The sequence below is a fragment of the Rhipicephalus sanguineus genome, chromosome 2, assembly GCF_013339695.2.
Source record: "Rhipicephalus sanguineus isolate Rsan-2018 chromosome 2, BIME_Rsan_1.4, whole genome shotgun sequence".
In the NCBI taxonomy this organism is placed as follows: Eukaryota; Metazoa; Arthropoda; class Arachnida; order Ixodida; family Ixodidae; genus Rhipicephalus; species Rhipicephalus sanguineus.
Window position 1 is genome coordinate 19,535,698 of NC_051177.1, and position 22,371 is coordinate 19,558,068.

The 22,371-nt window shown below is 47.5% G+C and overlaps 5 protein-coding genes across 5 annotated transcripts in view; 3 read left to right on the forward strand and 2 right to left on the reverse strand.

Moving 5' to 3' along the window:
- Positions 1-4,221, forward strand: part of LOC119381078 (putative oxidoreductase GLYR1 homolog) — a 135,693-nt gene extending 131,472 nt beyond the window's left edge. The window contains 1 exon segment of the mRNA XM_049412150.1: positions 4,114-4,221. Coding sequence (XP_049268107.1) covers positions 4,114-4,221 — 108 coding nt within the window.
- A 1,317-nt stretch (positions 4,222-5,538) lies between these two features.
- On the forward strand, positions 5,539-6,907 carry LOC125757062 (uncharacterized). The gene has a single exon (XM_049412151.1). It carries the CDS (start codon positions 5,636-5,638, stop codon positions 6,905-6,907), a length of 1,272 nt encoding a protein of 423 aa, XP_049268108.1. The 5' UTR covers positions 5,539-5,635.
- Positions 6,908-10,074: 3,167 nt separating this feature from the next.
- LOC125757063 (uncharacterized) lies at positions 10,075-10,449 on the reverse strand. Its single transcript, XM_049412152.1, has one exon. It carries the CDS (start codon positions 10,447-10,449, stop codon positions 10,075-10,077), a length of 375 nt encoding a protein of 124 aa, XP_049268109.1.
- A 2,768-nt stretch (positions 10,450-13,217) lies between these two features.
- On the forward strand, positions 13,218-15,226 carry LOC119382490 (RNA-binding protein 28). The gene has a single exon (XM_037650200.2). The coding sequence runs from the start codon at positions 13,243-13,245 to the stop codon at positions 15,190-15,192; it is 1,950 nt and encodes a 649-aa protein (XP_037506128.1). The 5' UTR covers positions 13,218-13,242; the 3' UTR covers positions 15,193-15,226.
- A 4,222-nt stretch (positions 15,227-19,448) lies between these two features.
- The window catches only part of LOC119382491 (uncharacterized), a 41,308-nt gene continuing 38,385 nt past the window's right edge, over positions 19,449-22,371 (reverse strand). Inside the window, exons 17-21 of the mRNA XM_037650201.2 lie at positions 22,182-22,332; positions 21,553-21,615; positions 21,415-21,487; positions 21,285-21,338; positions 19,449-19,838 (exon numbers count right to left, since the gene is read on the reverse strand). Coding sequence (XP_037506129.1) covers positions 19,671-19,838; positions 21,285-21,338; positions 21,415-21,487; positions 21,553-21,615; positions 22,182-22,332 — 509 coding nt within the window. The 3' untranslated portion in view covers positions 19,449-19,670. The remainder of the gene's footprint in view (positions 19,839-21,284; positions 21,339-21,414; positions 21,488-21,552; positions 21,616-22,181; positions 22,333-22,371) is intronic.

Below are 22,371 nucleotides of genomic sequence, written 5' to 3' on the forward strand. Positions count from 1 at the left end.
TTTTTGCCTCATTATGGCATGCGCAATGCACCCCCATTTTTGTACATATGCTTTTTTTAATAAACTTTCAGTTGTGGGTGAGTGCTACATGGTTTGTGCGTTTTCTTCCTTGTACTGTTTTTTCTTTCTTTGTTCTAAGTATTATTCCAACTTGTAGTTACAGTACCAACGAAGGTTAGTAGGCAGTTATCGATCTTTACATATATGGTGCGAGCGACGCAGTGAATGCATCTCATTTCCCCAAATGCCGACTACAGGATGTCGATAGACGTTGATTCATATAAATGCATCTGCGAATCATACACCGCTCCTGCACTTCATAGGCAACCGAGTTGTGTTTTTTTTTTTTTTTTTTCATTTATGCCGTAAGGCGCACCGGCGCAAAAAAAAAAAGATATAAGTAAAAGGTGCCGCTTCTGAGCCGCTCAGCTGGTCCAACAGTGGGACAGATGGAAATCGTCGAGAGGCCGTCGCAGCTAAACACTGAAGTTCGTGATTGAATTGCGCAGTCACATGTTGCACCTTGCCGAATTCACTGCGTCTTAGATGTCCTGGCACGGCGCAAGCGCAAAGCGACAGCGCGAGGCCTGCGCGCTCGTCGCTAGCCACCCTATCGTCGCGGCGGCGTACACACTTTTCCCGTGAGCGCTTGCGCGTCCGTTGGTGGCGCGCGTGTGCTTGAAAATGGTCTATTCGTGGTTTTCAGCGAAAACTTGAAGTAGAGGGTCTGTTATTCCAATACAGATATAAAATGTGGGCCGCAAAAGAATATTTCAGTGCAAAACAAGCCCACTGCCGGCAGCTACCATTTTGCCATGGCGCGTGTGACGTCATGTGCAGCAAGGAGCGGAGCCGTCGTCCTCTACCAAAGTTTCAGCCGCTGCAAATCGTTCAGTTTCAGTGCCAAGCTGAAGAAAGCTAAAATATCTCGATTTCACGCGCAACTGGCCACGGAACTATATCGTTCGCCGGAATGCAGACGCTCGCACAGCTGGCTGCTTGTTATGTCACGACTCGCGAGAGCGCCAGTGTTGCCCGACTCTCAGGCCACTCGCGTGTTTACAAAAATATTCAATTGTAAAATACGTGCTCGACCAAATGCGCTAAAATATCGCCAGCTTATTTGTGAATGCACAAGAATAACCCACATAACACAAATTATGATTGAAAATTGGGACACCTGACACCAAAACTGAAACCGCTGTTTTTGTAGTTTGACTTTCCTGTATACGTGGGCACTTTTATTCACTGATTATTATTGGCGAACGTATTTTATTTTGGTTTTAGAATAAGCGTAAGTGCTCATCTGAGTTGGCAGCCCCCCGCGACATCGCCACTGGTATGACGTAGATTGAGGCCCCGTGTGACGTTCCATGAGTAAAGCAAGTATTGGCCTCGAGGCCCACCACTGGAAACGCCGGCGCCACCGTCCCACATGCGCTTCGGTTTGTTCAAATTCGGAAGTTTTCTCTCATTTTCTACTCAATTGAAACCATTGTAATAGAGTTGCTGCCTCCGAAGGCGACGAATATGGGGCTCTACGCTCGGTGCCGCAGTGCCGCGCTTACACAACGGAGCCCAGTGTCAGCCTGCACCGATAACCGCGGGACAAGAAGCTGCGTGAAGCATGGGTTGCAAAGCCAAGAACCGGCGAGTAGCCACCGGCTACGAGTCTTGTGTGCAACAAGCACTTCCGCGACGAAGACTTTCGTTACTGCGTCGGGCCTGCGATGTTCGGTGAGTAGCAGACAGCGCGCACTGAGACGATGGCTCGCGCGCGCTTCCCGCCGGCAAATGATGCTTATCTGCCACAGGATGGTAAAAGCGCTACCTTTTACCACGTGCGATGCCATCTCAGAACCCTCCCGTGCGACCTCTTGATCGTCGGCCCCGTGCTCAGCGTCCACAAAATCGGCTGCAGATGCGCAAGTCATTGTTTAGATACGTTGAATTAAAAAAGCGCACATGGTCCCTTATGCATTCGCTAAAGATGACTAGAAGGCGAAAGCCATCTTCTTCTTCTTGTCAGTAGTTGTACTGATTATCCCGTGGCCCCCTCCAAAAGCGTTCTGCACCTAACGCGGTTTTGCACGGCCTCCGTGACCGATCACGGAGGCAATGCAAAGGGACCATGTCGTGTGAATACGTCATCATGTGACATCACGTTATGTCACGTCATGGTGATGTCATAATGAAGTTACAAATTTAGGAGATCTGTACATCATGATGACGTCATATGGTGACGTCATCACGTGACCATTATTTTTTGCGTCACTCGTCTTGACGCCGCCGACGGTCAACCTTCCCGTTTGAAGAGGCATCTGAAGCTTTCGCCTTCATAAGCTACGGGACGTTTGCTGGTGGACTAGCGAGAGAGTCAAATGCTGCGGCTGTGTGCTGCATTTATGTTGGCAATGACATTTTTTTCAGTCGACTTGCGTTCCCCTGACGCAAACACAATGTGCTAAAAAGCCCAAATTTATTTGTGCCACTCTCAAACTCACGTTGGGCCTCTCCAACCCCACGTATTTTCTTGGAGCCTCATTTATTTTCGTGGGAAAGATATGCCACCCTGTTGGCGTTAGACACGACACTGCTGCCAAAATTTCTGGGGTACTCGCCAAATAATTACTATCCTGTTTTGCGGCTGCTGGTTGCTGCAATAACTTCTATTTTATTCACCGCTATTTCAAGTTCATGTGGGTCCTAGTTCACAGCCGACGTTTGCAGAACAAGTCCGGCAAACGTTACTGTATTTTCTTTCTTTTCCTTGGCGTTGCATGCTACTATATGCTCGGTCTCGTAGACTGGTTCTTCTTCCACCAGCAATCTCGAAGTGGTGAAGCTTTGGTCTATGAATTTGTTGATGACAGAGAGCGGCAAGTTCACTGGAATGCAAAGGGAACGATAATTAAGGAGCATTAAAAAAGAGGCGTCGCATGTGCTCACGTGTTGTGTGAGCACCAGACGAAACGAATGCACTGAATAAAGAAACAGAAGCGGCGGCATTTGCTCGCTGAGAAGACAGAGCAATACGCAGTGCGAGACAACTTGTCATGAAACGTACCCGAATTTAGACCGAAAAAAAAAAAACAGTGAATCGTCGTGACGGCACATCACAAAGTAGCCATGCGCACCGAAGCCGCAGTTGTAACGAATTTGTTTTTGAACTGCTCTGATAGCGTCCGCGCAACAGTAGTTGTTTGTGTACTCACAAATTCTCATATTTTGCGGCCTAAATAAGGTTCACAGCGCTGTGCCCAAACGCGCTCGTAGCAAAAGCGAAACCATCAGTACGAACATACATGCAGACGCTCATACATGCAGAGGCACCGTCAGTCGTCGCGAACCCGTGCGATTGCTGGCTTGAGGCTTCTTTCTGTTATGCTCCGTTTGGTTATACGGGCAGTCTACTCTAACGAGATATTTCACACAGTTTGCACTCAGCGAGTGACTACGTTTCACGCAAGAAGCCGGTTCAGGGGTCTACAACGCGGTGACCGCGTGAAGCGGGTGCTCGGTTTTCTGCAAAGAGACAGCGACTGTAGACAGTCTTGTGCTTTCAGTTCGTCGAAAATGATTATTTTGACAGTAAAGAACACAGTTCCTTTCGAAAGTACTTACAAAAATGCCCTGTAGGGCTTCCGCGAAGTGTTTTTGTAGAGCGCCGACAGCAAAACCTACGGGGAGCGCGCCGGCGGTATCCTACCTAGCACGCAATCGAGGCGCATCCGATAGAGGGCGACTGAAGTAGCTTAAGCTCCGCCGCGCCGAAAAGCGTGCTGTTTCTCTTTGTTGAGTGACATGTGCGTGCGGTTGATTTTACGTATCTGCGTGCAAAGTTCGCCCCCCGTCTTCTGTAGCTATGCCGCGGAGGCAGAGTCACTGTTTTGTGCCTGGGTGTACGGCAGGCTATAAGTCTAATAAGACTAAACTGTCCTTGTTTGGTGTACCGAAGGACCCAGCCTTGCTCGCACAGTGGCAACGCGCTGTTCCTCGCGCCGACAAGAAACTGGAAGAAAATTGTGCTGTGTGCGAACTCCACTTCGACGACAGGTTCATTTCTAGATACTTTGAGCACACTGTGAATGGTGAGCTCGTCCGCATTGACAGAACCAGGCCCGTGCTGCTTCCGGGAGCAGTTCCAACTCAGTCCCCGAACCTCCCTGCCTATTGCTCAAAGAGGCTACCACCGGAGAGAAAGCGTCCTACAAGGACTGAACAGTATGCCCCACCGAGGAAGAAACGTGCACGAGAAACTGCCTCATCAGTAAGTGCTGAGAACGCGATCGACAGTGTCGACATCGACAGCGATTCGTGCATGCCGTTTGACAATCTCGCCTTACCGTCGCCCTCGTGGGGGAAACATATGTTCAGTGTATCTCCTCTAATTGTTGGTTACAGCGTGTGTGAACCCGGAAAAGACAAAAGCATCTTGTTCGCCAGGAAGTTGGTTGTTTTCACACAAGAAGAAAACGCGGTGAAGCAAGAAGTGTTTGTGAAAGGAGTGCAGATACTGCATGATGCGTTTGATGACCCTGCCTCACTGTTAGGGCAGGTAGACGCTCTAAGTGTGTGCTCAGGGGCTGGAACCCTTGAAGAATTTCCGTTTGCCATCGGCAACAAGAGGTACGCGGTCACTGGTACCGTAATATCCAGTTTAAAATGCCAGGGAACTGCACAAGAGAAAAAACAATGCATTTCGTGCAAGCATCTCAGGAAAGGCCTCCTCAATCAGAGATCTGCGCGGAAACAACGCGGCCGGACTCGAGCTGTTCGTATGTCATTAAGGAGGAGGGCACAAACACAAGCTCTTAAACGATTAAGGGCCAAGCTTTCGCGGTATGAAGACACTATGCAGAAACTGAAACAGCGAAGTGAGGAGCTCGAAGAAAACGTCCTTGAAAGCAGACTAAAAGATCTCACACCCAAGCAAAAGCTTTCCATCATGCAGTGTTTTCAGAGTGCACGACGTAAGTCGCCCAAGGGGATGAAGTACAACCCAGATTGGTTACTTGAATGCATGATAATGCGAATGAAGAGCCCTCGGCTGTATGAACACGTGAGACGGGAGGGCATACTCCTGCTGCCGAGCCGCTCGTGCCTGAAAGTTTACATGCGCAAGTATAAGAGCGGTTTTGGGTTTAATCCCATGGTGTTAGCAGGGATTGCAGAGAAAACCAAGTCCATGGATGAATTCAAACGACACGGGGCCCTCATAGTAGATGAAATGAAGTTGTCAGAGTGCTTGAGTGTTGGTGCAGCAGGAAAGGTTGAAGGATTTGTGGATTTGGGAGAGTTCACACCTGAGAGCGAAAAACACATTCTATGTGACCATGGTATGGTCATTCTGTTTCAACCGTTAACAGGCCCCTGGCACCAAATACTGGGAGTTTTTATTTCCAGAGGAAATGTCAAAGCTGCACTACTTTCAAAGATAGTTATGGAAGCCGTGCTGCTTGCAGAGAAAGCAGGCCTCAAAGTAGATTTTATTACCTCGGATGGAGCCTCATGGAATCGATCCGTGTGGCGCAGGTTTGGCATATCGGGGTCTTCAACATCGATAAAGTCTTCCGTACCACATCCTGTCGAGGAAGGCCGACGCCTTTTCTTTATATCAGACTTCCCACATTTAATGAAGTGTGTTAGGAATGGCTTTATAAAAGCCCCTTACAAGACCCCAGATGGTGCTGTGTACATGGAGCATATCAAAGCGGCGTATGACGAAGATAAATGCGCCGTCACTCTAAAAGTGATGCCTAAAATCACCGCTTCTCATGTGAACCCCAACAACTTCGAGAAGATGAAGGTGAACTTAGCCTTTCATTTGTTCAGTGCTGAAGTCCTACGTGGCCTATTTTTTTACAAGAATGAAGTGGCTAGACGGTGGAGCGACCCAGCCCCAACACAGGCGTTTGTGCAGATGATGGTTAAGCTAATCGAAGCAATGACGGCACGCATTCCATCGCAAGGATTGAAGGTGAATTCTCCTCAAGAAACGAACATACTAGAGTTTCTTGAATACCTCAACAAGTGGGAAACTTCCTTAGAGCCATCCAAAATTGGGTTCATTTCAGGAAGCACCGCCGAGGGATTGAGAGTTACTCTGCATGCTACTGTCGGCCTATTGAGGTATGCGAGTGAGAAGCTGAACTTCAAGTTCATCCTCACAAGCCATCTCAGCCAAGACTGCATTGAAAAGTTATTTGGTGCCATTCGCCAATTTTCAGGGTGCAACGATCACCCTACGGCAACGCAGTTTTTGATCACAGTCAACTGCTTGAGCTTTTATAATTTGGTGAAGGCGCCAAACAGTGGCAACTGTTCAGGAGGCTCAATGACTTCTCTCCTTGGAGACGGCAGTAGTGTCAAGCGAGTGGACTCGCTGATTGATAATGGCAAGCTCGAAGAAGCTTCTGGCATACTGGAAAAGTCGGCGCTTGATGTGGATCATGTGTATGCTGAAAAGACAAGCGACGCCCGACTTGTTTATTACATAGCCGGATATGTCGCCAGGAAGACTGTCCTGAAAAGCGGCTGCCGTGACTGCTTCGATGAACTTCTCGTAGCTCCGCAGGACGCAAGCAAAGACCTCGCTACGCTGACTCACTTTTGTGACAACGGTGGGCTACTCTATCCCTCGGAGCAGCTCTTCGCGTTTGTAGAAGCCCTGGAGATGACCTTCACGACGTGGTTCAGCTATAATGAGCTACACCATGACAGCTTGGCTGAGTTGACCTCGTGCCTGCAGAGGAATTCTGTCGTGCTTGGATGTGCACAGCACGGCGAGAGCCTAACCAACCAGATGATAAAGTTTTTTTTTCATAACGCGCCTCCACTTCTACACGAAATCTCTGAACAAGGAGCATGCATCTACCCGCGAGAGAAAAAAACATCTGAAACTTAGCCGTCTGACGTAAACATTCAGGCCACATGACTGCGACCGCATCTGTGTGTTTTTGTGTTGTGCTTGGACAAGTGTACAATAAAGTGTATTGTTGTGGTCCACACTTTTTTTTATTAAGAGTTATTTAATAAATCTAAGGGCGAACTAAACTATTGTAATAGCAGGAATCCAACATCCTGTTGATCCCGTTTAGCTGAGGGCATTCCGCATCCGTGCAAGCTTCTGCCATCTGTTCTCGTCATAGTAGCATTACATATCATTATTGAGCTACAACATACAAAGTGTGTAGCCACATTAACGGAAAAAAATTGGCCGCGTATCTGCGTGCTTCGCTGCAAATGTCGTCTAAAGACGATAGAAGAGGCGCTGTGTGAGATATGGACGCCATCTGGCAATACGTCGGGAAACATGAGTGCTGTGTTGCGTGCTGGTAGTCCCGGCGCAGCAGCAGGCGAAGACCGGCGGTGACCAACGCGACCGGCGGGGACGCCAGCCAGCCCGAAAACGCGGTTTGGCGCGAAGCGCTGAAGCAGAGAAACGTCCGCACTCAACGAGTACTCTCCACACACTCTTTTATTTACACGTCGCCTGGGTAAAACAGGAACGCCAGAGCGGCGCCCACAACCGGCAGCCTGAAGGCCGCCCACAACGCTGCTTTTTCATTTTTTAAATATTTTTTTTCACCTTCTTGGCCTTCTCAAAACTAAAGTTTTTCAACACCAACCCATGGCATTCGTACAGTGCAATACAGAACTGAAACCGAAACACAACAATGAGCTCGTGCGAAGGGCACGGAGGAAGGTAAATTTCAGCGCAGTCGCATTTTCAGCTTTGTTGAAACAGCGCTCACTAGACGACGACGAAGTAAAAGAAGGCACACGACAGGCAGCGCCTGTCCTGTGCCTTCTTTACTTCGTCGTCGTCTAGTGAGCGCTGTTTCAACAAAGATGAACGCATACCAACTCGCTCAAGCTTCCATTCTTATGCATTTTCAGCGCAGCTTAAGAAACTAGGGTCCTTAAAATTACGTATGTATGCATTTTCTATTAAAGGAACACGCCACCTAATACTTACCTAGTGATGTTGCACCTCAGATATGCATGATATTTACTTTTTGATCGACAACGTTCACAAGTATGAACAGCCATACCAGTTCAAGACGGCTGGCCCTTGGGCAAGTGGTTCAACTTTGGCCGAGTGGCTGAATCGAGGGACGTGCCGACAAACAGAAAGACAGAAAGACAGACCAAAATTTCCGCGTTTAAGTTCCCCAAGAAAGACTATCGTCTTTAAAAAACGCAAAGCGGGATAACGAAATGCGGCGATACGCGGCTAGAGTACACTCTAACGCGGCCTTGGCAACGCTTCTGCTTCAAGCGCGCGACGTTGATGATGATGATGATGTAGTGGTGGCCTGCCCCTTTGCAACGGGGAAACACATTCAGTGTCCTGGCCTCACGGAAAAAAATTAAGGAAAAAAAAGACAGAAATATTGAAGATACAGCCTCACTCGCCAAAGGCAGGAGACGCGCACATAACAGGTCCTAAGTTCGGTGTACAGTTCTCCACCACTCGGAAAGCCGCCTTTTCGTGACAGCCACTGCGCATCGTCCCCCCTCATTGTCACTGTTGTCCTGTGCATCGAGAAACCCTAGCGCCTGTGGGAGTGTTGCGCCCTCCACCGGAGCCGTGGGAAGTCTCCTGCAGCGAAGAATGAGGTGATCCTGCGTCTCGGTCTCCATACTGCAGACTCTGCACAGGCTGCTGACGACAGCGTCATCAAACCTTCTGCGGTATTCAAGAGTGCGAAGAGCCCCAGCTCTCGCCTCGAACAGGAGGCTGCTGCCACAACTGTTGTCATAGAAGCGCAACCCACTGATGTTCTCCTTATGGGTCCTGTAGCACTCGAGGGTGGGCTTGGCCTCCATAGCCTTTCTCCATTGGGTGTCTTCCGCTTCCCTGACTCGCAGTCGGACCTCGACCGCCCACTTAGCCGCAGTTTCGGTAGGGATGGAGTCTTTAAAGAAGCCATACGTTTTTTTCCAGTTGGTAGATTCGTCGCGTCCAGTCCGTCCGCATGCAGGTTGCTGACAGGTACTCGAACACACGGCGCGCCCACCGAGTACGTCGCATGAGCATGAGACGACCCTGGTAAGCAATCTTGCTGGTGGCTTCCCGAGCCTCAAAGCTGGACCAGCCGACATCCCCCTGCACCGCCTCGTTGGCAACTCGACCATGGCAACCAAGCGCCGCACGGCCGACCTCTCTCTGCTGGCGCTCCAACCACTCCCGTGTCGTTGGTGATAGGCACACAACGGCGTTTCCAAACGTCAGACCCGGCACGTGCACCATTTTCCATAAGTCGCGGATCATTTGGAAGCGGTTGCAGCCCCAGAGGCATCGACGATGAAGGATTCGTTGAGCCTGCAGCGCCGCCTGTCGAATCATGGTCTCGTGTAGACTGTATTTTGCGGCTTCCACACACAGGGTAACACCAAGGTACCTGTAGTCGTTGCGCGCAGTCAGTGGTTCTCCTCCCAAGGTCAGCGCCGCTGCATCCGTGTTCCCTCCTGCCAGGCAGACAACCGCTGATTTCTTAGTGTTGAACCGAAGTCCAAGACTCGCAACCTCTGTCTGGCAGATGTCGAGGAGGGACTGCAAATCCTGGTTACTCTCTGCCATAACAACCAGATCGTCTGCGAATGCCAAACCAGGCAGGTGGTAGTTCTCGCTGGCACTAGTTGTGCTGAATCGCATGCTAAACCCGAGGTTTGAGTTCAGCAAGGCCCTCTCTATCCTGGAAGCGTACAGAATGTACAGTAATGGCGACAGTGGGCATCCCTGCCTCAGACCCCTGTTTACACGAATTGGGCCAGTGGTTATGGCTCCCAACTGCACACTCACTACATTGTCCTTGTACATCCGCCGTATAGTGGAGATTAGCACTTGTGGTAGTCCAAGGTCAGATAGGCATGCGAAGAGAGGACCATGCGGCACGTTGTCGTACGCTTTTTCAACATCCAGAAAGCAGCACAACAGTGTCCTCCCCTCTTTTCGAGCTACTTCTGCACACTGCGTGACGACGAACAGATTGTCATCCAGCCGTCTGCCCGGTCTGAAGCCATTCTGGAGCTCTGTCAGTAGTCCCTTGGTCTCCGCCCAGCCACTCATGCTTTGATCACCCCCGCGAACAAGCGATACATAACACTGGTGACCGTTATTGGCCTGTAGTCTGCGATGTTTCTCGCATCCCCACCCCTTTTGGGGATAACAATCACCTTGCCTTCATGCCATTCTTTAGGGATGGGCTCGCCTTCAATGATGGCCGTGAGGATCTCTGCGAGCTGTTCCCTTGAGTCCTCTCCCAAGCACTTCAGTATGCGCGCTGGTATGTCATCAGGACCAGTGGCCGTTCGAGCCCTAACCCGCTTCAAAGCCCGTTCCACTGTGAGCCTCGAGAAGGCCCAGTGTGGTTCTTCTTTGCTTGGAGACTGTTCAGTACTGGGACTGGCGGCCTCCTCTTCATTGAGGGGAGTAGTCATATTCAGGTCAGAGGCACCGAAAATCCGGGAAAAGTGTTGTGTAATGTATTGCAGGGCTCGGTGACCGGCTGCCCTGTTGCCGCATCTACGAGTGGAGGAGGCGGGGGGGGGCGGCTCTGTCCAAGGACCTAATATATGACCAAAACTTGTGTGCTGCAGATTTTCCTTCCTGCCTTATGGACTGGATCAGCCTAAGGTTGTGATCTGCTATCTTGCTCTGAACCAGGGCTTGTACCTTGTGCTTTAAGTCCAAATACACAGCCAACTTTTCTGCACATACCTCAGCGTTGGGGCCCTTGACGGTTCGCCGATGTTCCCGATTTGCTTGGCGACGCTGCTTCCACGCCACCTCCACTTCTTTGTCCCACCATGGATTCTGTGGTCCGGCCGCCTTTCCTGGACCATCTGGGTACGCATGACATCGTCCAAAGCGCTCACAAACTCACTATATGAGTGGCATTCCCGTCGTTGCGGACAATTCTCAAACTCCTCGGCGACCCTCTCGATTGACTTGCTCGGCAAATACATACCACGCCTCAGTGGAGGTGACATGCGGCCTGTCCGAAAGCCGTCCCTGGAGAACGCCAACCGTATACGATTGTGGTCGCTTCCAAGGCTGAACTGGCCCTCCTCATCAATATGTATCTGCGTTATACGAGCGGCCGCAGCGCCATCTATCTCGTTCCCTGCAAAACGGCACGACCAAGTGGGCGCGCTCATCACACTTCCCCATTCTAGCCACTTAGAGTTACTGTATATGCTACCTTTAGCATATACAGGCCTCGACAGCTGGTATGGTGGCGCTGCGGCGCTAGGACAGTCAGCGCCGCGAGTAGCGGCCGCGCGCGTGATCCCGTCGCGGCATGCTGCGAAGGCCGCTCTGTGGGAGCAGAGCAATGGCATTGCGGAACGAGCAGCGCGCGTGATTGTGTCGATTCCGCGGAACTGAATACCTAGAAAGTTATTTAAAATGAAAGCAGTCTTCTTCACGGCAGTCATCTTTACGCCGCTAACCATGTTTGCGGCGTCAGGGAGCAAACTGTGTCAGCCAAGGGGCCCTTCGAAGTCAGTTGCAAGTGTGTGAAGAGCGTCGACTAGGACGTCCGCCTTCAGGTCATCAAAGTTTTATCAAGGTCTTCCAATATTTACATTAAATTAAAGGCATTGTGACGAAGATGCGCCTCCATCCAGCAACATCGCCAACGCTCGGCACGTGCTTTTTGTTCCCTCATCCATTACGCGAAGAGCGACCTTTGACTTTTCCATCCATTCTCGCTATTCAGCAGGGCTTCTCGCTATTAATCAGTCTGCGTGTGTTAGTTGGTGTTCGGGCTAAGCAAGAGAAAAAACGTTCGTTCCTCTCACTTTTTTTTTTTTTACGCTGGCTCGTTCCCTTCGGACTTTTCAATGATTTCTGCACATTTTCCCAGTTGTCTATAGACCCAATTGCACATTGTGGGAGCAAGGTGCAGATGCAAGGGTGGACGCTGAAGATGGTGTATGTAAGCTCGTCGCCGCCTTGTATATGTTTGTCAACAAGTGCGAGCACACATCCTGCACAGACCTGTCATGCGCGTGGTTCTGGCCATCGCCGCGTCCCCTTCTAGATACGAGGATGTTTAACGCTTCGTCGCAGGGTCACGCTGTCACCTTTCCCATAGCACGCAGGAAAACGTGTCGGAACACACAGGCAGAATGCAGGGCTTTCGAGCTTCTCTCATCATCGCGCAAGAAGTGGGCACTGCATATGCGGTTTCGGTGCTTCACGAGCTGCTTAAGACCTCCATCGGGGCTAAAAGAAGGCAGACTTTATGACCACAACGAGCAAATATGCGCAGTAATAGCAAGGAAAGCATTAAAAAATTAAGAGCGTCTGTTTATCTCGCACGTCGCACCGCCCTTATCCGACGCTGCCATCGCTCGTTCTCGTGAGCCTTCCATATAAATCCATATAATTTTATTTCTGGCAGCTTAACGACAGTGTTTCTGTAGCTGTTGCGACAGCGATACACGCCACAATACATAGTTACACACCTGTTTGACCGCGATTCAGCTTCGTCCTTTCGAGTTGCTATAGTTCCGCCCGTACGCACCCGCTCTCAGCCGCGACTGACTAGAAACGCGCCGCGCCGCGGGCGGCGCCACTTGTTCAGTCAAAACTGCAGCGCACTAGGCCCATAACCACGACTGCCACCCTGCGGCGGCTGTTGTTCCTCACCCCTTGGCGGGATACGCGCTTAACAGGTTTAACTCATACCGAGGCACCCATATCGTTTCAATCTCTACCGCGCGCGAGGCCCCGATTTGAAAACTGCGCTTTTAACGTCACCACAGCTTGAGTGCAGTGCATTGCATCGTTGCTGCATGTGATCTTGGGCGCTCCCCCAGAGAACATGGCTCCCCCGTATGGGACGGGCATTGCGAAGTAACGCTAAACTTGTCACAATTAACGACGCTAGCATTAAATATACGATACGTTAGAGCATTTACGATTGAATTTCAGGATTACCAGACACAAAGCTTCAAATTACAGTAAAAAAGTCACAAACAAAAATTTGCGGTAGGCATTCTAAGATACTTTGAAACGGCCAATGTTACGCGCACAGTCATTCGTTTCCTTACGGAACGGTTGAGGCATGCACTGAGAACCGAAGTTTTATTACTCTACTAGAGTGTTTTATACAGTGTAGTGTTTTATTAGGTTTTACTCAAAACAGGTCACTCAACTCAAAACTAGTGTGGCCGCTGCCAGACTAGCCAGACAAATACAGATCCGAATCCAATCCACACAAAATGGCGTCCTGCTCAAGTGTATGCACGCTTCTCGTGAGAAATCTGCCACCAGACGCAAAGGAAAACAAGCTAGAAGAGTTGTTTGCTGATATTGGACCCGTTAAGCGATGTTTCATTGTCCGTGACAAGGCACAACAGTCGCAGTGCAAGGGCGTTGCGTATGTTACGTACGCCAGCGCTGCCGATGCAGAGGCTGCCGTGGAACGGAGTCGGCGACGAAGTTTGAAGTGGGGCGACCGTATTCTAGCAGTGAAAGCTGCTGCTCCCAAGGCGCCCCGCGGGCCTGCGGGCGAAGTTGCAACTCCGAAGAAGAGGACATTCACGAAGGAGGAGAAAGCAGCGAGAAAGAAGAGGAAGCCGAGGCTGATCGTCCGCAATCTCTCGTTCAAAGCAACCGAGAAAACTCTGCGCGATTGTTTTTCGAAGTACGGAAATGTCGTCGAGGTGACCATCCCGAAGAAGTCAGATGGGAAAATGCGTGGTTTTGCATTTGTACAGTTTGACGAGACCAAAAGCGCCATCAAAGCAATTAACGGCCTGAATGCTACCGAGGTATTGGGACGACCGGTCGCGGTCGATTTCTCCCTTCCCAAGGCAATGTACCAGCAAACCATGACTAATAGCGAACGTGCTACGACTAACACTGCCGATGAAGGGGGAGGCTCTGTTTTGCCGCATGAGGAAAGCGAAGACATGTCGGATGACGACGCTGAAGAGCACTCGTCTGGAGCTTCAGGATCTGATGACTCCGAGCACGGCTGCTCAGACATGGACGAAGACGATGATGAGAGTGAATGCAGCGCCGACGTCGAACCTGGTCGGCACCCGAAAGGCGACACGAAGAACACGGTGTTTATTCGAAACCTGTCGTTCGACAGCCAGCAAGAGAGTCTTGAAACCTTGATGAAACAGTTTGGACCCTGTCGGTATTGCCTCCTCTGTACAGATGTGGACACCGGCCGCTCCAGAGGTACAGCATTCGTCCGCTTTTCGCAAGATTCAAGCGTAGACGCATGCCTTGAAGCGGCTTCTTCCTCTGCAGGCATTATGCTAGATGGCAGGCGGCTCGACGTGGTCCGGGCTCTCAGTCGGGACGAGCTGGAGGAGAAACAGAAGGAGAAGAAAAAAGAAAAGAAAGACCGCCGCAACCTGTACCTGGCGCGAGAGGGGCTGGTCAGGCCCGGCACCGAGGCTGCGCAAGGTGTCTCGCCACAGGACATGACAAAGCGGGCCAAACTGCAGGCACGCAAGCGCAAGCTACTCGCCAATCTCCATTACTTTGTGTCGCCCACACGACTCAGTGTGCACAATCTACCGCCTTCCGTGGACGATCGCAAGTTGCGGGCGCTGTTCTTGGAGAACGCACCACATGGGGCGCGCATCACGGAAGCACGCATAATGCGGAACCTGAAGTCTCCAACCGCTGAGTCCTACGGTTACGGTTTCGTCACTTTCACTAGGCACGAGGATGCGCTGGCGGCACTGCGGGAACTGAACAACAACCCTGGCACTTTCGGACCGAAGAAGAGACCAATAATTGAATTTTGCCTGGAAAATAAGGCAGCACTCTTAGCCAAGGAACGAAGACTGCAGAGAAGCAAGCAAAAGCTAAACGAGCTACATCACGGTCGTGGTGAAGAGCAGAGGCTAACTGAGGTTCCCCTGGAAAAGAAGACAGCCTTCATGGGCGCAGCTGCAAACAGAAAGATGAAGGGTTTGCCAACGCATTCCGGACCAAAGGTGCGAACTAAGAAGGGTCGCGCTGGCAAGCAAAAATTGCAGCTGAAGAACAAAAAAGGCAAGAGGAAGCTTCAGCAAAAACAGAAAACCTTTGTCAAGAGTCTACGGACTGAGAAGGACAGTTTCAGCACAATGCTTGACAAACACAAGAAGGTGCACTCAAAGCAGACTCCTTCAGTGCGTAAAACAAAGTGGTTTCAGAATGAATAAATGTGTGAGGCTGCCAGTGAACAGCACATTGTGATTGCCTTGAAGCTTCATTGTGACCACAAAATAAAAAAGAGTGGGAGCAATTTAGAATAATTCAGAACAAACCAGTGTAGAATGATGTCATGGCATCGCTACCTAACTAGTTCCAAGAGGGAAGTAATATAGTAAGTTTATGACTGTCATACTTGCTGGTATATATTATGTCGTGTGAAGGACTTGTACTCTCATTTAGAGTAAAAATATAACAAGATGATGTGTCAGCACTCCTTAAATACTGCTGTCAGCACAATTTCCAAATTAATTTGTGCATACAATGAATGAATGAATGGAACTTTATTTATAAAGTTCAGTGAAGTTGATTTGGGACGAGCCTCTGCCCTGGCCTAGGCATTGGTCACGAGTCCTTGGGCGGGGCGGCTTCGTGGGCTCGCTAGATGGCCCACACCTGTTCTTCTAATGCATGCAATTGTGAAAAAAAAATTTATGCGAGTAACCATCAGCACACACTCTAAAGTGGGGTTACTCTTATGGAACACCAACTGCATGAGATATGTCTTTTGCTGTTCTTATATGCCAACAAAAGAAAATGTACCTTATCACTGGCATGGACTTGGCACTTGCATGCAGCATAATTGGTGTTCTAAAGCATGCTTGAAGCAGACAGTGTCATATGCAGACAGGATGTACAGAGAGCTCTTAACCAATGGCAATAGTCTTGTCCTCCGATTTAGGCATTACATACTGTCTGTTCACATGATGGAGCAAACAGTCTTACGGTGTAGTGTCAAACCATGCAGCCATTTCTGAAGCTCTCAATATTTTTGCTGCTGACAGATTGCTTGGAGGTTCAGTCACTAGGTGGTAATGCTTCTGAAACAACAATCATAGCTGTCATCTCTCAGCCATCATTTTCGTTTGTGGCCTACCTGTACGTTTCCTTCTGTACATTTGATTTGCAATATGAATAATTCATTTCATACCTGCACAATGGCACAAATGCCACAGCATTAAGTGCTTAGTCACGTGGCCCATTTTTCAATCTGAAACATTTTCATTGAAGCCCCAGAAATAAAAACCACTGTAGCTGCCACCATAGCAAGAAAGTAGCTGGATAATTCTTGATAGGCTCTACAACTTTATTAAATACTGCTATGAACACTTCCAAAAGTTTGTTAACTTTTGGTAAATATTTGAGCCCATAGTATAAAAATGCTTTGAATCACTCAAAAGGACAGTGAACTCAGTGAACAATTGATTTTCTTTTGACAGTTTGTGCAAGCTATCTGTAACATCCTGTATATTTTGAAATTGCTCATTATTCCATGAAACTTCGCTTAATTGACGAAACTTGTGCTGTGTAAAGTGGCCACTGCCACAGTAACCATCTCATCATGCCAGCCATTCCCACAAGCAACAGGCATTCAAATGCTGAACAATTGGGAAATGCCATCACGTAAGAAAAATGCTTATATGAGCCCCATTCTGACTTGACTGTTTTATTTGCACTAGGAATATTTAGTGTCTATCTATCCCATCATTCTACACAAGCTTCACATATCACAAACATGCTCCTAATGTAAATGCCTATAAAATTCCTTCTTTTGTCATGGAATCTGTGTGCAAATACTCAGGGTACCAAATATAAACTAAATATTTTTCATCCAAGTATTCATTCATGGTTGAATATGAGAGTATGTATTATCTATGAAGTTTCTATAGACAACCATAAAAATAGTTCCTCTCCATAGCTATTTCAAAGATCACACTGCAAAGCTAATTCAAAGTTCAGTTAGTTCCTATGTGATAATGCAAACATGCAGATAAAAGATCACATTTATTTTAAACATTAATTTAGATACCTGCGGTTAATGAGCTCCACATATCCACACATTTCACATGCTCTCCACAATGGACTCACTGAGGTTGTTCACAGCAAAGTGTTTCAATATATATCTCTTGCCAAAGACAACCTGCAGGCGTGTACACACCTGATACAACAATAACATTTTCTACTAAGATGCCTCAAGCAAAACAGACTTCAAGTCACGCAGAAAAGTAAACTTTCTTCTATATTTCATAAAAGTTTTCTTCGTTTGCTAACAAAAAATATTGTTTGAATGCATTTCTTTTGTTTGCCAAATGTGCTGATTCCACGGAATGCTAAAGATAACTGGGTAATTTGACAATTTTTTTATATTGACTATGCTTCAACATTCCATTTTCACGAGTAAAAATTCAAGGGATTTATCCAGAAGGCTGTGAGAACGGATTCTAATGAACATATGAGGTGCGATTTTGAACACGTTCTTAAAACGGACGGAGGTGGTCCGTTCTTTCCAGCCGCACGCGAATGGTCAATGTGAACCGTGACAGACGTCACGGCCCTACATTGACCAATCGCGTGCGGCTGGATAGAACAGACCGCCTCCGTCCGTTTTAAGAACGCGTACAAAATCGTGCCAATGGTAGCTCTAGCAACTTAATTTTTCTATTCATGCTCTAGTGATGAAGCTGATGACTACGTCTTACCCAGATAGTCGGCACTGGTACTGGCTTAGTTGGTACCAGCTCATTCTCCCCTTTTCACCAGTAGCAAAGGTGAAGGTTACACTTCCTATACCAGTTATCCCAGCTATCTTTAGCCAAGGGTTAAAAAATACGATATTAGAGGAAGGCGAGTGAAATCAGTTGCAAATTGCTGACAGCCACCTTGCGCACGACAGACAATTTTTTTTTAGTAATTAATTAATTTGTTAATTAGGATTATTTAACTAAATTGCTAAATATTGACTTTAGGCAAGAAGTGCGACTTGCAAAGTTCCAGAGCGTCTTCAGAAACCCCCATTGCATTATTTGCGATAAAGAAAGTCTCACGTATACCATTTTTTCCAAGTTACAAAGAAAGCCCACGAAATAAAAAAAAACAAAAGAAAACCACGTGACTAGCGCATTCGCGCGCAGCGAAGGTGCTGCTCTCAGCCGTGGTTTGAGCGAACGAAATTAGCTGCGGCCGCGACTCGCCGGCTGCGTTGCAGCGGTAGGGCCGAGGTGGTGCTTTCTTGGCCCGCGTCAACCACTTGACGCGCGTGACGGTGCCAGTTCTAGCAAGCGTGGGCCAAGAAACCACAGTTAACTTATGGGTTCAGTGTTGCAATCAACCTGGATTAACAAACTAATTTGGCCACGAAACCCGATTAAACGAAGTTTTTCCTGAAATAAATCAGTGAAAAAGCGATGATTTCTTTCTAATTTTGATCGAGACGGGTTTTTCTTCGAGCGTGAGCTTAAACGCTATCGCGTTAAAACATTTAGGTGCCATAGTTATGGCCCTATAGGTTTGCTTTGACGAGGCTGCAGGGCCGCGCTAATGCACGGAACAACGAACACACTAGCTGGTAGAGTTCTTACGTTCCGGATGGTGCTAGAGGCGGCAGTGGTTGCTTAGGTTATTTCGTGGTTTATGTGATAAATAGCACTGATCATCACCTTCCGTCTTTTTCTCTTGGCCTGCTCACACAGTCACTGCATTCATTCCCTGCATTATCTCATATCGGTAGCCTGCCATAACTCCACGTGACCATCTACATGGCCTACATCGCCCGGAAATGGTGTCCCTTATGTGTGGGCCTCTCTCAGGCCACCCACACGGACTTTTCAGACGTGCAGGCATGCGTTGCTGGCAGAAACAATGCCATGGTAGCTTTTGGGTGCCACTACATTACAATTTTAGATTTCAAAGGACCAAAAAGTCCCTTTCTGGATTTTACAAAATGCCTGATTTAATGAAATAATTTAAGCATCCTCATCACTTTATTAAATTAAGTTTCGACTGTATACCCTTCCTAGAGATGGTGTCTTACAACTTTCAACGAGTAATCAAAACTTGCAATGGGGCCTGGTGAGAGGCCCTTCAAAGTGTCCATGCAACAACACAATAGCATGCACAAGTTACAAAAAACATGGAACTACACGCGCTTTTGCAACTTCTCTCGTGTGTCTATGTAGATGAAGGGCCATACACTGCACAACAGACGCGTGAACAGCTGTGCATAAATACAGCGTAAATATATTGCGAGATATAGTACATCATCAGCACAACAGTCATAAAACCCAACAGAGCTCTGTTCTGGCCACTGAAACAATGTCAGAATTGCAGTTCTTTACAATGTGCAGATTCTGTGGTGTGGCTCATTAAATAACTTGGGTTAACAGGAACTCATGAGAATAAATAGAGAGACCACTGTTGATATTTCATAGACACTTTTGATATTCTTTTTATTCACCCCATATATACATACATTCCGTTAAACGGCCACACACCTAGCAAGCATAGCAGTCCAATAACTGATGACATAAACTAAATGTGTTTATTTGTATCAAGATATCACTTTTATGTACTTGGGTGCACATCCATATAAATAATGGAGATAAAAACAAGAATCCACCCATCGGCAGCCAGTTTTAGCAAAACTACACAGTCACTCTGAATCTGAATCATGGAGATTGAAGCCATTCTGGTGAAGGGCACTTTCAATTCCAGTACGGTTGATGGCCATCAATGGATGCATTGCAGATTTCAAACTTGCATATAGTTTCGGGAACAAGATCTCCTGAGCAGCCAATAGCTGCTTTACCCTGTGCCGTTCCTAAAAAAAATAAGGAAAGAACACAATGGAGAAGTTACACAGGTGGCAACATTATGTACTTTCCTCACTAGTTCATTTGCTGCATCAAATTTTATAAATTTAGCCCGAAGAAAGGCTGATTACATCTAAAATATCCTTAAGCAATTCATGTAACTTTGTATAATTCGAAGGTTGTGGGTTTGGGCCCCACCGATGGCAAAGGTGTTTTTATGTCCACTTTAATTCGTTTCCATTTACGTTATAATTACCGCATTAGAGCTAAGAGTTACAAATACTGTGCCCTATTCTTTCCTTGGCTTCATTAGGTTGTGTCTAACAAATAAATGAGCCCCTCGAACAATCCCCCTCTTTCGTTCCTTAAAGGGACACTAAAGGCAAATAACAATTTATGTCAGAGTGAAAGCTCAATGTATGACGTATAAAACGGCAATATTATGAACAGCAGTGCCCTACTTACCGAGAAATTAAGCTAAATGTATGACACGATGAGCGCCACGAGCGGGACATTTTGGAAATGATCTCGATGACGTGAGAGAGTCCTGACTACAATTAATCACTCGTAATCAAACTAGCTGCGATAAAAAAAGAACCTTCCAGGCATCAAGAGACGCAATAAAGTGCTGCTTGTTCGTTTCTGTTTGATTCATGGAAAAAAGAACACCTTTGGCGTTGCCATGGGGAACGGCGTGCGTGGTTCAAAAGTTCCGTTTTCGCCGAACTGCGCTTCGCCCGGCACCCTGCTTCGCTCACGTGGTCGCGTCTGAGTGGTAGTTTCTTTCAGTATTGCGTACTTCCGCGTGTGTTTTGCAAGCTCGTGAGAGTCGCTCTGACAGAAAGTTCGACAAAATGCCGCATGCATGTGATGTTGCCGGATGCTCGAATAGGTGCACGCCGCCAGTGCATGCCACCACGCAGTAAAGGCAGGCAACGTTGGGCACGGCAACAGTGACGTGAGAAAGACCGCTTTCAGGCGGGTGATTTGAAGTGCGCTAACGCGATGCGGACCACTAAAACGTGGTTTTATTTCAAGATAAGCACTTCCTTGGCACAAAAGTAGCACTACGAGGTTTCTAGACTGCTATTTCAACAATCAACGTTGACTTAATATTTGCCTTTAGTGTTCCTTTAAGCACATTTAGTAGTACCTAAGTACATTGCAGAGGGGAGGGGAAAATACAGCATTCAGAACAGCAATGCAAAGTCGAACAACAATTAAAGAAAAGAGAGATGGTATAGAGACAAAACTAGTGATAGCTTAAATGCAACAGGAAAAATTAACCAAAAGCTCAGAGATAGCTTTTATTTTTGTTAGTAAACAGCATGATTAAATATGCATGGCCAGTAGTGCAGCTACAAATAAATGAAATATTGGCCTGCAGAACCATGCATAAAGCACGTTCGATAAAGTGACCAAAAATACGAAAAGTATTAATTATGTCTACGAACCTTAGGTGCTTCAAAGCAAGCTGGGCAGTTTTCTGCAATGACTGGAAGCTTTTTCTGTAAACCAAACACAAATCTATGTCGTGAAATAAGGCACCGTAAAAGTGGTAAAACAGCACGAGCAAGCACCCACCTCGTCGGCAAATTTCCTCAGGTTTTTTTCTCTTACGTAGACAAAAGGCCTAGTTACTCGGAGGTCCCCCTCTCTTCAAGAAAAGTCATAGCACAACATCAGTCAAATCACAGAGGAAAATGCACCACCTGAGCTTACCTAACCTTGTAGTTAGCCTTCATAGTTCTGAGACGGCCATTGTGAAACACAGTCATAAGAAAGCTGCAACACCAGAATGGAATGAAAGACACAAGAGCTGATGATTCACAGTGAAAACCAAGGGTCTCTAAACAAAACAATCTTGATATAGCTATGGTGTCACCAACCATAAAAGATAACACTGCATGAAGATGTAGCAGGGCGCAGGAACGTAGTCGGCAAGATAAAAAAATATTAAAAATCAAACATTTTACTACAGAGAAAAATTTTCACACGAAGAAGATGAAACAAACAACTCGGCAGTGGCAATAGCACTAAGCACATTCAATGCATGGCCAATGGCATTAATTTCATAACTCCGTAGTTATTGTATAAGAAAGACATGTTATGGTAGGCAGGTAGAGTTAACATATACATTACTTCTGAAACCAATGTAGTTTATAATAATTGGCTAACCAACCTCAGCCATATGTTGCTAAAATCTGACATTGTGTGAAGCTGTTTGCTCTCAGTAAAAGTAATCTATTTGAATTTCCCTGCAGTGCCACTGTAAATTCCTTGCATTTTGTGCATGAAACTGCAGCACGATCCGAGAGATGGAGAAAGGAAAAGCATGACCTAAGCTTCACCTTTCAGCAAGGTCATCCAAATGCTGCCCAAGTGCAAGCACATTGTAGCCTTCTCTTCGTGCACAAGCGTAGATTCGACCACGCTTCATGCGACTACAGAAGCTGCAAATGGAGGTGCATTCGGGTAGGGCAGAAGCCTGCTCAACAATGCCTGCCAAGAGAACAACAGTTTGGAGCATGGTGATGAGCC